General features: G+C 37.1%; 1 protein-coding gene across 3 annotated transcripts in view; it reads left to right on the top strand.

Moving 5' to 3' along the window:
• LOC126335947 (SPRY domain-containing SOCS box protein 3) overlaps nucleotides 1-13,150 on the top strand; it is a 71,295-nt gene extending 58,145 nt beyond the window's left edge. For all 3 annotated transcript variants that reach the window (XM_049999427.1, XM_049999434.1, XM_049999447.1), the window contains exons 8-9: nucleotides 216-247; nucleotides 12,093-13,150. In XM_049999427.1, coding sequence (XP_049855384.1) covers nucleotides 216-238 — 23 coding nt within the window. In that variant the 3' untranslated portion in view covers nucleotides 239-247; nucleotides 12,093-13,150. The remainder of the gene's footprint in view (nucleotides 1-215; nucleotides 248-12,092) is intronic.
• Nucleotides 13,151-15,962: the final 2,812 nt, after the last annotated feature.

The following is a 15,962-nucleotide window of genomic DNA, read 5'->3' as shown; positions in this document are numbered from 1 at the left end:
AAAAGTAAATAAATAAAAATAAAAACAATTAGTAGAGTATGAGTTGCTGCTTCCTTTTTCACACCTTCAAGACGAATCAATACATACTTTCTACTGTAGATAAAATTACCACTGACAGTTCTCATATGCACACAAACATTAGTGGGCATATTTTCATATTATGCTACAAGTGCTCTGTTAACGCCAACAGATTAATATAATCTTTTCTGTTGCAGGCTTAGTCAGTGCGCACAGCTAAATATGAGAGGTAAGCAATGTACACTACAACTTTATTGTTTCCTTAATCATAGATGTACTCGGGTTGTATATTGTTAAATAGGTGATTGTATCTACTTGTAATTTAAAAATGGAACTCTAGCAGAATGTGGGGAACAGAAACATAAGTGCTGGAATGTAGAGCAGTGCACTGTAACTGAGATGACAAATCGTACTCACATTTCAGATATGTGACAGATCATCACTCACATTTAAGGTGTTGTTGTTGTTGGTTGGGGTGGTCTTCAGTCCTGAGACTGATTTGATGCAGCTCTCCATGCAACTCTATCCTGTGCAAGCTTCATCATCTCCCAGTACCTACTGCAGCCTACTTCCTTCTGAACCTGCTTAGTGTACTCATCTCTTGGTCTCCCTCTACAATCTTTACCCTCCACGCTGCCCTCCAGTACTAAATTGGTGATCCCTTGATGGTAGGACACGTTCTGAGGCATCAAGAGATTACATTTAAGATACTGTGTTGAATTGCGGGTAGGCATAAAAATAAAATAGTGATAAATGTTATGCTGTCACTTTAAACAATAAACTTATAAGAAGATTTGCAACCAAATTGGGTATGAAATGGTAAAAGTAATCGCAGACATTGCTCACATGATGCAAAAGTACCTGTGGCTGCTATAATTCTAAAATATTTAAGGACCAGTTGCGTTATATGCAAACCTTAACTGAATTAGTGTTTCACGTCACTGTCTTTCAAGGTACCCAGCAATGATGAATACACCTTCCTTCTTAAAAGATTTTAGCACAGAAGGATTAGTAAAAATTGACTGATTGTTTTTGAAATGTCTGTCACATCTAATTAATGTCCATTTTGGACATATTTTAACAAAAAGGCACACTTGCAAACAATTTGATGGTGAATTGTATGGAAGAAAATGCTACTAGAAGAAGGGGCACATTCAGGAAATCTTTCACACAGCACGAGGAACTAAGGAGAAATAATAAGAATTGAGGAGGACAACTATCTCCCCCCCCCCCCCCCCCCCCCCATATTCAACACAAAATACATTATTGGCTCTAAATGGCAAAATACTTGTCCTTATTGCTAAAATAATTTTATTTAACTTCACTTGTGATCTGTGTCACTGAAATGTAGGATAAAATACAGGATTTTAGAATGACTGAATTTCAACAAGGAAGTACATACCTATGGAAGTCTATACTGGGTATCTTGTCATTTTCTTGGCCAACTGATACTGGCAGTTCAGCGCTGTACCAGGAGAACAATTTCATTGATATTTGGTGTTAAATTAATGCCTATGACATCAGGCATAATCATTATATTACAGATACTTATCAAAATCTAAATAAAAATCCTCTATGTGCTAATACAAGACTGTCATATAAGAATTTGTGAGATTGATGAGACTGTAGACATCTCACCTGAGGGGGTGCATAATATTTTGCATGGAACATTGACTGTGAAGAAGCTGCATGCGAGGTGAGTGCCATGATTGCTTGCAGTCGACCAAAAGCACATACAGCACAACATTTCAGTACAATGCCTGGCAATGTTCAGTGGTAATCTGCAAGACTTTTTGGTCTGATTTGTGACTGTTGATGAAACCTGGATCTGGTATTACTCATCAGAGTCAAAACAACAGTCAAAACAATGGACAAAAGGCTGGTGAAAGTGCACTGAAGAAGACAGAGACCAGTTTGTCAGTTGGTAAAGTGATGTGGTTGGGATTCATTTAAAAAGAAAATTGCATTGTGTTGAGGACAAATCCTGACAAAAAAATTCCATCCATTTCCCTAAGCTCACCAGCATTAACCAAAATGCAAACTTTGAAGAGTTCATGGTGGTATTCAAAGAATTACAAAGATACTTTTCCAAACATATTGAGGATACTACAAATCTTACATCTGTTTTTGTTTTTGAGTATAAGCAGTTGGTCTACTTCCCCTCCCCCCCCCCCCCCACCTCCACCCCCACCCCTCCTCCGATCTGCAATGTAATTCCTGTTTCAATGAAAAATTCTTTTGTGTTAAAACTGTCCAGGAGTTTCACATTCTTTCTGTTGAAAACAGTTTCCAAATCTCTGTAATGAGGTTGCAAATGTGAAACAATATTTCAGTCAGCATATGTGTGTGTGAAAGACTTTTCTCAATTATGGAACTGAATAAGTTAAGATTACATGGCAACCCGAATGATGAAAACCTGGGAAATTGTCTACATCTGACCATATGCCAACAAGACTGTGAGGACGGGGCGTGAGTCGTACTTGGGAGCTTGGATGGTAGAGCACTTGCCCACGAAAGGTAAAGGTCCCGAGTTCGAGTCTTGGTCCAGCACACAGTTTTAATCTGCCAGGAGCTTTCATATCAGTGCACACTCTGCTGCAGAGTGAAATTCTCATTCTGGAGGCATATGCCAACATGTGATTCTTCAATTTCTCCAGGTGTATTTTATGAAGAAATAAATCTCGGGTGAACAGCCTGGTATGAGTGTGCATAGGACACAATATTTCAGCAATCGACCACATTGCCATCATCAGATGCACTGATGTACTGACCAGCGGTGTGCCGGCACCATGTATATATAGGACAATCCCCCTCTCGCTCCTCCCTCAGGTGCTTCCTATGAGTCGGTGCCAGCCAGTGTCTTGTTCTTCTGGCAGAAGAGTTGAAGGGTAAGAAAGAGGAATAAAGGGAGAGGATATTATGTGTTGCCTGTATACACCCTCTGCCTATGCCCATTCATCCTGCTAGGGCGAATGGGCATAGGCAGAGGGAGTGTACAAGCAACACACAATATCCTACTGCAGAGCATGCTGTAAAACATGACAGTCACGACCTCGGTGCCTGTATCACCACATGTACCATATGGATTCTTCCCCTCTACACCAGTTTCTGAGAACTCTGCAGGTGGGAAGTAGCTCTGCAATATATCCTTGTTTTTCAGCACATACTTTGCCATAATTTATGCTAATTCCTTCCATCTCAGCATTTATTGACACTAGCAATTCCTTTCTTCACTCCATTTTACACTGAAGTGCCTAAAAAACTGTAGTCTACAGTGCCTATATCAAATAACAAGTGTCTGGCACAGTTGTTAGATTGGTTACTGGTGCTACAATGGCAGGTTATCAAGATTTAAGTGAGTTTGAACGTGGTGGTGGAGTCAGCGCATGAGCGATGGAACACATCATCTCTGAGGTAGCGATGAAGTAGGGATTTTCCTTTATGACCATTTCATAAGCGACATTGGACTGTTGATGACTGGAAACATGCTGCCTGGTCGGACGAGTCTCATTTCAAATTTCATCGAATAGATGGATGTGTACAGATATGGAGACAACCTTATGAAACCATGGACCCTGGATGTCAGCAGGGAACTGTTCAAGCAGGTGGAGGCTCTGTAACGGTATGGGGTGTGTGCAGTTGGAGTCATATGGGACCCCTGATACATCTACATACAACTCTGACAGGTGACATGAACATAAGTGTCCTGTCTGATCACCTGCATCCATTCATGTCCATTGTGCATTCCGACGGACTTAGGGCAATTCCAGCAGGACAGTGCGACACCCTACACATCCAGAATTGCTACAGAGTGGCTCCAGGAACACTCGCCTGAGTTTAAACATTTGTGCTGGCAACCAAACTCCCCAGACATGAACATTTTTGAGCATATCTGGGATGCCTTGCGACATGCTGTTCAGAAGAGATCTCCACCCCCTCGTACTCTTACAGACTTATGGAAACCCCTGCAGGATTCATGGTGTAAATTCCCTCCAGCACTATTTCAGACATTAGTAGAGTCCATGCCACATCATGTTGTGGCATTTCTGCATGCTTTCAGGGGTCCTACATGATATTAGGCAGGTGTACCAGTTTCTTTGGCTCTTCAGTGTAGTTTCCTACATGTTTCACTTCTGACTTGCCTATTTTTTGCCAACCCACCTCTGTTACGTACAATGCATTTAGCTTCTCATTCTTATTAACTTGTGCATGATGTTTTAGTAGTATCTCTGTCTTGCATATTACCCCGTCTTCCACCTTTAAGCTCTCAGGTTTCAAAACTCATCTGATGCAGTCCCCAAAAATCAGTCTTTCCCTCTCATCCTGTCCGGTAAGTCTCCCCTGACCCGGCGTTCTGGGTGACTTTTCTGAACTGTACCCCTTTCCCTAAACCTCTCCCATCCTTTTCCTTCAACTCTTCCAGAAGAAGAAGCTAGTGGCTCTGAAAGCTTATAAAAGTTAAATCCTTTTGTGTGTCTGTTCTCTTGCTGCTGCTTGGTGAGTAAATATTTTATCTATCCATTTATATTATGAAAATTTGTTTTGTTTGTGGTCTGTGGTGTTGAGACATAGGAAATATGAAACCAAGCTGCATGCAATCCCTTCATTTTTCCTTATGAGAGTGCATTGCTGTTTAAATTTGGTACAGTCACAGTTTCCTCTTTTTCCAACCGCTCCTGATCAGACTGCATGACATGTCAGAGAGGGAAGTGTGCATCCAGGCGAGAGAGCTCTGCACGTGTGTGAAAGCACTGCAAGTGTGCAGAGGCCATCTCTGGTTTAGGGTATATATGAAAAACAATCCAAACAAATATGGGATCAAATGGTATTATCTCTGTGATTCAGCAACAGGATACACAGTACATAGTACATAGGTTATCCAGGCCTTGCACAGAAATTGCGTTTCAAGTATTTTGCCAAAGGATGTGGATTTTATATGGATAACTGTTACACCAGTGTATTGCTTTTGGGTGGGTTGTGGGAAAAAGAAACTCTTAGTGTGAGAACAGTAATGAAAAACAGAAGAGGTTTGTTAGAACTGTTCAAAATGTTGGAACTAAAAGCAATCAAATGATTTTTCGAAGGAAAGGACACCTCTTGGTAGTGAAGTGGAAAGTAAGTAAGAGACATTTATAGTCTTTCCACAAAACATGAAGCTGCTAACACTGCTATTCTAGAGAGGGCCAAGAGAGAAATAGCAGAAATCAAAAGCCAGATGTCATCTTTTATTGTGATAAGAATAAAGGTGGCGCTGATAGAGAAGATAGCTCTCCAGTTCTACATCTACATCTACATCCATACTCCGCAAGCCACCTGACGGTGTGTGGCGGAGGGCACCCTGAGTACCTCTATCGGTTCTCCCTTCTATTCCAGTCTCGTATTGTACGTGGAAAGGAGGATTGTCAGTATGCTTCTGTGTGGGCTCTAATCTCTCTGATTTTATCCTCATGGTCTCTTCGCGAGATATACGTAGGAGGGAGCAATATACTGCTTGACTCTTCGGTGAAGGTATGTTCTCGAAACTTTAACAAAAGCCCTTACCGAGCTACTGAGCGTCTCTCCTGCAGAGTCTTCCACTGGAGTTTATCTATCATCTCCGTAACGCTTTCGCAATTACTAAATGATCCTGTAATGAAGCGCGCTGCTCTCCGTTGGATCTTCTCTATCTCTTCTATCAACCCTACCTGGTGCGGATCCCACACTGCTGAGCAGTTATTATCCATTTGCTTGAAATACTGTGAAGCTGTGGAAAAGCTTATTCTTCCACCTATTTTTTGTGTCAGCAGTCAACAGTTTTATAGAAAGAGAAGACTAGAAGGAACAAATCCCTGGTAGATTCTATGAAGACAGTGGGAAAGAAATTTGCTGAAAAGGGAGGAGATATTTTTTAGTAATTGCCTGCTTTGTCCTCATAAATTGGCAGGAAATTTGCATGGCATTTTCCAGAGCAAGTTCCACCTTCTGCAAACAAGGTGAATAAAGTGTGGCTGCTGCGAGATCCATTGAGATGGGGAAAGAGGAGGCTGTTAAGTGCATCAAGGAGAAGGGTAGGTGGTACAAGAATTGTAGTGTTGGTCTTCGTGCCTCAAAATGCTTCAGGTATTACCAAACTACAATTAATTACACATGAACCACATAAAATATTGTCAGCTACCTGTGCCCACTTTGAAACATTCTTGTACTATTTATGTGTATGCAGACAAAATCATAATTGTATCACTAACAATTCAGAGACTGGCTGCTTAAAGAATACTGGGCCTCGGAAACTGGCAAATTACACCATTATTTAAGGCATTACTGGCACAAATGTAACTGATGTATCTAAAGATTAATACCTACAAAAAAAGGGGGCCAAGCTTAAATATTTACTTTTCTTATTTACTGTAGTCCTTGGATAGATTACAAATTTTAAAATAATTTTGACAGAAAGTACAGTTATGCTCTAAAAGAAAAAGTCCAAGGTGACTTACTGAACAATTTCTTCCTCCTGTGCTTCCAAATTTCTTGCTTACTCAACAAATGTGACATATTTGTAGCAGAATTATAGCAAACTGAGAAAAATAATGAGTACGTACGTGAACAAAATTTTGTCAATGCTATCATGTTGAGTCAGCCATTCACGACAGCAGCTGTTACATTTGATAATGTTTCTTTCAGAATAATTCTAGAAATTTATAACAGAAGACAGGAGCAGTCGAGGGGCACTCGTGAGACATTTTTACATTGTTCTCATATGAAATGAGTCCAGTTATCAAACAATGGTGGCTCATGCATTGAGGAAATCGCATCCCTACCTGTAGTCAGGTGTGGTCCTTTTAACATAAAGTTGTGGGCCAAGTTGTGCCAGGCTTGGTCTCCAAAGTGTTAAGAGAGAGAGCATGTAAAAGATTTTTTTCTTTTCACGCTTTTGATATAGTTCTTGTTCTCATTATAGTATTCTCAAATAAACTCCTACTCCTGTAACATAAATGCTTTTCCCTTTTAAATTATGCACACATCACAATCTTGTCACATTTATTTTATGATGATATTAAAAAGCAATTCAGAATCATGCCAGTTCACATCAAATCTCAGGGTGTTAATGATGATATATCATGTGTTATGAACCACAGTTTCAATTGATTAACACTCAGCCTCTTTCGGTAATGAATTTTATTATGTTACCTCTCTTCCTACCCCATTCATAAGCCAGTTTTGCACATTTATGCAACTGCTACCATCTTATACGCTGACCCACAGAAGTGACCTTTTTTTATAAGTCGACCCCCAGAATTGTAATGCTACTGAATAGTTTTGTTTGTTACCATAGAGGTATTTCCTGCTCACAAAGCCAGTGTTCAGTAAAACATCCCACTTTCAGGGCTTTCCCAGCACTCACCAAGTGGTTAGCAAACTGGACTGACATTCAGGACAAAAGCAGTTCAAGTTCGCATGCGGCCATCCTAATTTAGATTTTCCATGATTTCCCTAAATCTCTCTAGACAAATGCCGTGATGCTGCTGTCTTTCAAAGGATTTCCTTTCCTATCCTTGAAACAATCTGACGTTGTGCATCATCTCCAGTGACCTCGATGCTGACAGGACATTTCTTTTCCCAAATGCTCAGTAGTGCTTTTACACTTATCAGTTTACATCTTAAAGACTGAGTATTTTGGTGCATGAGTAAAAGTTCTTTTTCAGCTGATAGTTACTTCTTTGGCAGAATTGTATATAAAAAAGTGATTAAAAAGTTTACAGCATAGTAGCTCATCCTCTCTCTCTCTCTCTCTCTCTCTCTCTCTCTCTCTCTCTCTCTCATACTAAACAAATAATTTGAGGAAGGTTACTTCCCTGAGCTCTTAAATAAGCAAAAGTAAAACCATTGTTTAAAAAAGGTTCAGAAGACAATGTGGGAAATTATTGCCCATTTCTATAGTCCCAGTCATATCAAAAATATTTGAAAAAATTGCTGCTTTACAGACACAAGGCTCCATCACACAATATAATATCATTTCAAGCAACAAATTTGGCTTCCAACAAGGTAAAACACAGTAGATGTGATAAACAAGTTTACTGAAAACATGACTTCATCATTATATAGGATAGCTAAAGTAGCAGGAACATTCTGTGAGCTTACAAAAGCTGTAAACCATGCTCTGGTGCTTTTCAAACTCAACAGATATGGAATAAGGGATATTGCTTTGAACTGGTTTGAATCATATCTCATGGAGAGGCAACATCAAAAGGAGCAGATTACTTCTCAGAGTAGTAAACTGTGTCACAAGGTGTACCTCAACGCTCAATCCTTGGACCAATTTTATTGCTGCTCTATGTAAATGACTTGCCTTCAATATAAATACTCATGTAAACTTGTTTGCAGATGATACTTCTGCCCTAATTGAAAATGAAAATTCTGACAATATACCCCAGTGTGTCATGAATATGTTAAGTAACTTGGAAATGTGGTTCAATGTAAATGGCTTAAGGTTAAACATTTCAAGAACCCACATGATGAGCTTTAAAACTAAACAGTCAAAAACTGAAGAAATTTGTATTATTCACAATAATAATTTTTAAAAAAATGGAAGACCTTGACTCAGTCAGAATCCTAGTAATAAACTTAGACAGAAATTTGAGCTGGAATTCACAGTTAGAATCTCTAGCAAATAAATTAAACAGCCTTGCATATGCAATGGAAGTTTTAACCAATGCCACTCATATGAACACAAGGAAAGTACAATACTACAGCTACTTTGAATCTATTATTAGATGTGGCATAATTTTTTGGGGAAACTTGGGAAATGTTACATTAATTTTAAAGTTGCAAAAAAGGAGATGTTGAGTCGCAGATAGGCACAACAAAAAGACTGAAAGACTGCCACAAATAAAGCTTTCGACTATTAAAGCCTTCATCAACAATAGACAACGAACAAGTGTGTGTGTGTGTGTGTGTGTGTGTGTGTGTGTGTGTGTGTGTGAACAAGTGTGTGTGTGTGTGTGTGTGTGTGTGTGTGTCATCTATTGTTGACGAAGGCCTCAATGGCCAAAAGCTTTATTTGTCACAGTCTTTTTGTGTGCCTGTCTGTGACTCAGCATCTCCACTATTTGGTGAGTAGCAACTTTCCTTTTCATAATATTGTTACATTCCATCCTTAATTTTCCATTGTTTGATGAAAAAAAGAATCATTTGTAACATGCACTGCACAGCCAAGGGCATCATGTCAACCATATTTTAGGACATAAAAATATTAACTGTTCCCTCTTTATACATCTTTGAGATTCTTTTCCTATGCAGCAGAGCTGATCTGTTAAAAAAAGGAAAAACAAACATTTTGAACTCTCATACAACACAAGACATAAAGGAAACTTGGTGCCTACCTCACCTCACCTCATATCACATCACTTAAAATTGTATGCTCAGACTCCTGAGTGTATAGCCATGAAAATTCACAACAAAATAAAAGGGTGTTACATAATGAACTAAATATTTTAAAAGCAAGTTGTATGATTTTCTAGTTGAAAGCTATTACTACTCGGTGAAGATTTCATGAAGGGCGAAGTGACACTTTGAGCTGGATTCCTAAAATGGAATAAAATATTTGTGTTATTTACTGTTGATATAAATTATGAAATAGCATTAGAAAAAATCTTTCATAAATTCCTCTATAAGTAACATTGTAAGTTTGACAAATTTTAATTAAGTAAATTATTCACCAAGTAATTTTGAGAAACAGTAGCCATTGTGTTTGCTGGTGTAGTGGCTGTGATTACAATTTTAGTGATGTCAGGATTGTTGCTGGTGGCTGCAGACACATGTGAGGCTGCTTTTGCTATGTGAACCACTTCAGCTATGGCATTTATTTTACCTTCTTCTGTATTAACTACTTCTGCCATTTCAAATGATTACCTTCTGTTGCCAGTATATTACGGTTTAGATGTGGTCAGGAAACCAGGCAAGCTTAAGCTTAATGTGAAGTTTATTTTTTTTCCCCCATAAACTGAACACTAAAGTTAACTTTTCTTGCAATATTAAAATGAAGTCCATCTTGTGTAAAATATCATAAAGAGCAATTTATTTGAGTGACACACTTGGATAGAATTTAGTAAATTTATGAAACAAACCATTTGTTTACTTGATTTCTTCATTCACACAAGATTTTTCCATCAGTCATTTCTGTGTGAAATGATAGAATCACATTTACATGTCTTAGTTTGTCCATGTCTGTGTTCTACCTGCTTCCATTGCTTCATTCTGTAAACATCATTCTTCTCATCCATAATTAGTATGCAGTCACTTTCTTGTAGGTCCCCACACAGGTTTTCAGTTTTCAACAACATGTCTAAATTTCGCACCAGGTTTTACCATGCTCTATACTCTGTAGATGTGTTATGCAGCTTTTCTGTAACTGTTGTCATGTAAATGAAGCCACATTATGAAAACTAATTTTTAGTGTCATTGTCATGTTAGATATTCTTATATTTTTCATGGTTAATTTCTTTGGAATATTGTGTAGCAAGTCTCTCTTTCCACAGTTTTTTGAATCACCACATACATTACGCAAAACACTGTACCTGTTTTGAATTCAGATTTCCTTGGTTATGTTTAAACATGTAATGTTACTGCATGTGGTATTTTTTGATGTAGGAAAAGTATCTTCCCAATTCTGTATCACATTCTTTTTCTCTCAACTTTCCTTTCAGAGCTCTTGGCTGCATGGTCACAGTTCTCATGTGAAAGTAACTTTTTTTTCACAAAGTCTGCAACTTTCACACTATTTACCACTTTCTGATTATTGGTTTTGTTCATAGCTTTAGTCCATTTGTCTACAGACTTATCATTTTCTTGCACTAGTTTCGATGTGCTTTGCTGCGACATTGACTAGAAATCTTTACAAACTGCAAATTTGATGTGTGTCTCCCCCAGTTTAGTCATTTTCTCTTTACTTTTTAGACAGGCTATCTTTTTATCACCAGTTTTTTTTTTCACTCATACTTTTACACTTGCTGCCATGTTATAAAAATTCCTACCATTGTTCGTGAAATTAGCCTTCACATACAGACACAAAAACATGGCATGCGTAGATTGTATCATCCATGACTACCTTCATACTGTATATGGTTTTGGTTACTTTTACCATTTAGTTGCAATATACCATTTAGTTGCAATATACCATTTAGTTGCAATATGATTAGCACACCTTGTGAGGAATTTTATCTAAAATGATGGCATGAATGGCTGCATAACAGTTATCACTATTTTATTTACTTGCCTAGTACCCCTTTCAGCATCTTATCTTAAATGAGAGTGGAAAACTGTCATCTCTGTTATATTGTACTCAAAGCTCATTATAACAACAACATGGTAATAAAAAATGTTTAATTCGGAAACTGAGGATATAAGATTCATTTGACAGCGGGTAAAAGAAAAATACATCACTAAAGAAATTAAGCACACAAACTAACGCTATAGACCTGTAAAAAGAGAATATTCCGACAGTAAAACACACAACCTTCAAACTGTTTAGCACCATTTACCACCTTTTCTTCCTAAGGCTCACTTCCTATATTTTCTAAATTCCAGCATTTGTGTTCCTCTTCATCATCTTTTACTTGAGTTCCAGTTTTCTTACGGGAAGTAGTACCAGGTATTATGGTTGGGAGGAAATGGATAAGAGAGAGATGCAGGTTCACACAATTTACCAATGTGGCAAGGGAGTGCTATTTAAAAGATTAGCCAAAGATAAATGAAGCTGTTGTCATACTCATGTATCTGGAAAGTAAACATACAAAGCACAGAAAATGTTTCTTGAGTATTCTATTTTTGAACAACTTGGTGTATGTTTAGTATATACCTTGGTTACTTCCCATCATCACATAGGTTCTTGAAAGTCATTAGCATATTTAAATACCTTTACATTGAAATAATTCTTCGTTTTTTGTTTAAGGCTCACAGGCTGTTTGTAAATATGGAAGGTTTTGAGTTTGCTGTTTCTTATAGTAACAACGTTTCCCTATTCATTTGCTATTGTATCCTAGTATTTTCTCATTTTCAGTATTAGTAATTTCTGTAGTGCTTAACAGTGTTTTTCTTTTCAGAAATAAGACTTCCCATGTTTTGGACAAAAGTGTAATTTTACTGGGATTTGCTGAAGGACCGGTCTTTGTACCACTGAAAGTGATATTACATTGTTCTTTTGTTGTAAATCATGACGAGTACCAAAACTTCATGGGACAGATTTTACACCTACTGTTTTATTTCTGTGTAGTGGTAAAAGTTGTTGATGAACTGTTCCTGTATCCAGAGTGTAATTACCATGTATGAGCTTGCTCAACAGAAAAGAAGTTCGATGATAATGAGAATATTAATTGTGATGATAATGAGAATGTTAATTGTGACAAACATTAAACAGTAATAGAATGATGGCATTAGCATGAAGTTTTCATGTATTTACATATTATAAGTAAAATATTTTTCAATGTACATAGCTATAGATGTAGTATAAGAACTCAAACTTTAATGTCACTTTACCTAGTAAATGATTTTATGAAAAGAAGATACCTGTATATGAACTTAATAGCAGAAAATTTATCTTGTGAGAAACATATTGCAAAAAAAGAAAATGCAGCAGATGTACTCATTGAAAGAAATTCACACGTAGTTCACAATTTTTGACAGGTTGTAACTTTACTATGCAGACATCTTTACAATTTTGGTTTGCTTAAAGACCTAAAAACAGTTCATACACACTGAAGTGTGATTTTTTTTTTCCTTCTGTGGTGTGTATACATTCAGAAGTACCACTTTACATACACATTTTTCATGTATTACTGTCTTTGATACTGATCTCTCTTGCTTATTTTCACACTCTCATTCGCTTGGAGCACTTCAGGAAATGTGATGTCAAATGTGACTAAATGTTACATTACTATTGTTTATGATTTTTTTTTTTTTTTTTTTTTTTTTGAAATCAACAACTAACCCAAAATGGTAAATATATTTGATTCCAGACCACTGATGATGTTTTAACCCAATGAAAGGAAATACTTATGTGTGCTGTGTGAACAATTTTTAAAATACTTTAGGTAATTATATATTACCAGAATCCATCAACACCATATCCAGGCCAATAAAGGAATTTACATATTGGTTTTAATTACTGTATGTTGATTCAAGCTACTCAACTTACTGTGCATTGTATAATAGCAAAGTAAATTTATATGTTGGTTTGATATCAGTTTGTTACATCGTCATATTGTCTGTGGCAGTATAGAAATCAAATTGCTTTGTTTGAGCAGAGATCATGTGAAGTTCTATAGTAGAATTAATAAAAGATGAACCCTGCTACTTGTAGAGGATGTAGTGTAGTTGCCTCATGCGTCTATTTCAGTCAATCACTTAACACCATTTTGTATGTCTCTGTACAATGCCTGTGTTCTCACAGCTCTGTAGATGACCATTACCTTGCCTACAGCCATTCACAGTTCAGTTGAAAGCCGGCAACAGGCTGCCAGCTGCCAGGAATCTCCTTTCGCTGACTCTGCTATAGAAACTATGACTTCAAAAATTCATAAAAGAAATAGTCCTCTAATTTTCAAGTTTCATTCCAGGAGAATGGTGCTTCTGTTGCACGGAAAGTACTTATGTATGTTCCCAATCCCCATTTTCTTATGGGAGAAACTGAAAGTTAAGATCATGGAAGAGGCTGTGAGATGTGTGAAAGTGTAACTATGAGACCAGAAGAATTATGGGAACCAGGAAACAATGCAACTGATGTGAATAATAAATGGGAAAATTTCTACAAACTATTCAATAAAACTTCAAATGGAACACATTCTTTAGTAAAAGAAGTAAATGAAGCTATAAATCAGAAAGCTGAGAATTTCCCTCCTGAGATCATTGACCTGAGAGAGACCATGAAAGGCTACTATATACCTTTAGCAGACTAAATTACAATATTTTTTTAACAAAATATAAACTCCTCAGCAAAATTACAGATTCCTTGACCAACCTTAAATCTCAGAACTGTGCCTGTCAAGTAGGCAGCTCCAGTTGTGTTGGTAAAACAACCTGGAAAATAATATATAAAGATTGTGGAAAACAGCAATCTTGTAACCACAAAAGCTTAACATTAAAGAAAATGAAGAAATAATAAATGACCTAAAAGAAGTGCTTGAAAAATTCGTACAGAAGATTACTACAATTGGCAAAAAGGAAGTACAAGACTGGGCAACCAAATTTTAATGTTATAAACACGAACCAATCTTTTTCTGTCTGTGGCATTTCTGAGAGGGACCTCCTAGCAATCATTTCAAAACTTTAACCTAAAATGTCTTATGGGTGGGTGACATTTCACCTAAGATGATAAAGAAATGCAGATGAGAACTAGCGAAGCCTCTACCACGCCTTAGAAATACCTCTCTCTGCATAGAGAATTTCATGACTTCTTGAAAATCATTCAAATTCTAAGAGGGTATAAGAAGGGAATAAAAACTTGACAACAAACAATATAGGCCAATGTCGTTGACTTCAGAACTTGGCAAATTACCAGTGAAAGTAATATTAAATCAACCTGAGGGGTATTTCATCAAACATAGTCTATTCAACACTCTAAAACATTGTTTTAGAAAAGGTATAAATGAAATTTTAAAGCTGGATAATGGAGACAATGTAACAGGCACTTTCCTGGATATGAGTAAAGCTTTTGATAATGTCAATCATATGTATCTGTTGTGTAAATTAGAAGAGGAACAGCCTTACAACTACTTATCTTCTATTTAAAAGACAGGGAACAGTGTGTCAAGCCAACTTTTAAGAGAAATGAACAATTGTTACCAGCTAAATAAATTAATCTACATGATACTTCAATGTGGTGTGCCTCCCGGAGCTGTATTAGGGCCTTTTCTGTTCATTGTGTATGTTAACAATTTAACTGAACCACAAAACTGCAAGGTTGTAAGCTGTGCTCTTGAGACATCTTTTTTCAGCTCGGCCATGTACAAAACTGTTGCCAACAGTAGTGAAATGAATTGAAATTTTCTGTCAGTTTAGCTTAGTGCAAATACGGTACTTGGAAATAAAGAGGAGACAGTGAAAATGCAGTTCATGCTTAACTATAATCAGAACATAAATGTTCTCAATTTACACCACCATTTGCACTTAGCCATACAAACAACACAAATTTGTGGCATTATTGTTGATGAATGCCTGTGGTGGAAAGAGCATGTAGATGACATTTGTAAGAAAATCAGTACAAATGTGTATCTATTGAAATGGTCTCAGCCTTCCTGGGCAATGGTAGCTTAAGGCAAATATATTTCAGACTGATACAACCACCTCTTCAGTATAATTCTGAGATGTGGAGTGGGGCATCATCAGTCTATACAGACAGAATTTTTAGACTAGAAAAAAAGGCAGCAAGAGTGGTAGCCGAAGTAAACAAGAGTCTTGTTAGAGATTTCCAGAAAATATTTACCATATATTGTGTGCACATCTTGCAGGCAATCGTGTTTGTGAAACTAAATCCAGAACATGATTTAACAAACAGTAATGCACATAATTATAATACATGGGAAAGGGAAAACTGAACTCAAAACAGCTAATTTAAACACCTTAATAAACTGAAGCATTTATTAATAGAGGAAAGCTGTTGCTCTGTAGAAGATTTCAAGTTGTAAGGTCTCTCTGTAAAACCATGTGTATGGCCATTAGTTCGTGATTGCAACAAAAATTTGATGATTTTTTTTATTGTCACTCTTTATATCAATGTATGCATTTCTATTTCAAGTTGTAATGTCTCTTCGTAAAACAGTGTTCATAGTCTTTTACACACACGCACACACATTTCAAGCTTTTGCAACCCAAGGTTGCTTCATTAGGAAAGAGGGAAGGAGAGAGAAAGATGAAAGGATGTGGGTTTTAAGGGAGAGGGTAAGAATCCACTGGCACAAGTTACAAAGCAGCCATTT

Source organism: Schistocerca gregaria, chromosome 1, assembly GCF_023897955.1.
Source record: "Schistocerca gregaria isolate iqSchGreg1 chromosome 1, iqSchGreg1.2, whole genome shotgun sequence".
NCBI lineage: Eukaryota > Metazoa > Arthropoda > Insecta > Orthoptera > Acrididae > Schistocerca > Schistocerca gregaria.
This window is presented reverse-complemented; position numbering and strand designations above follow the sequence as displayed.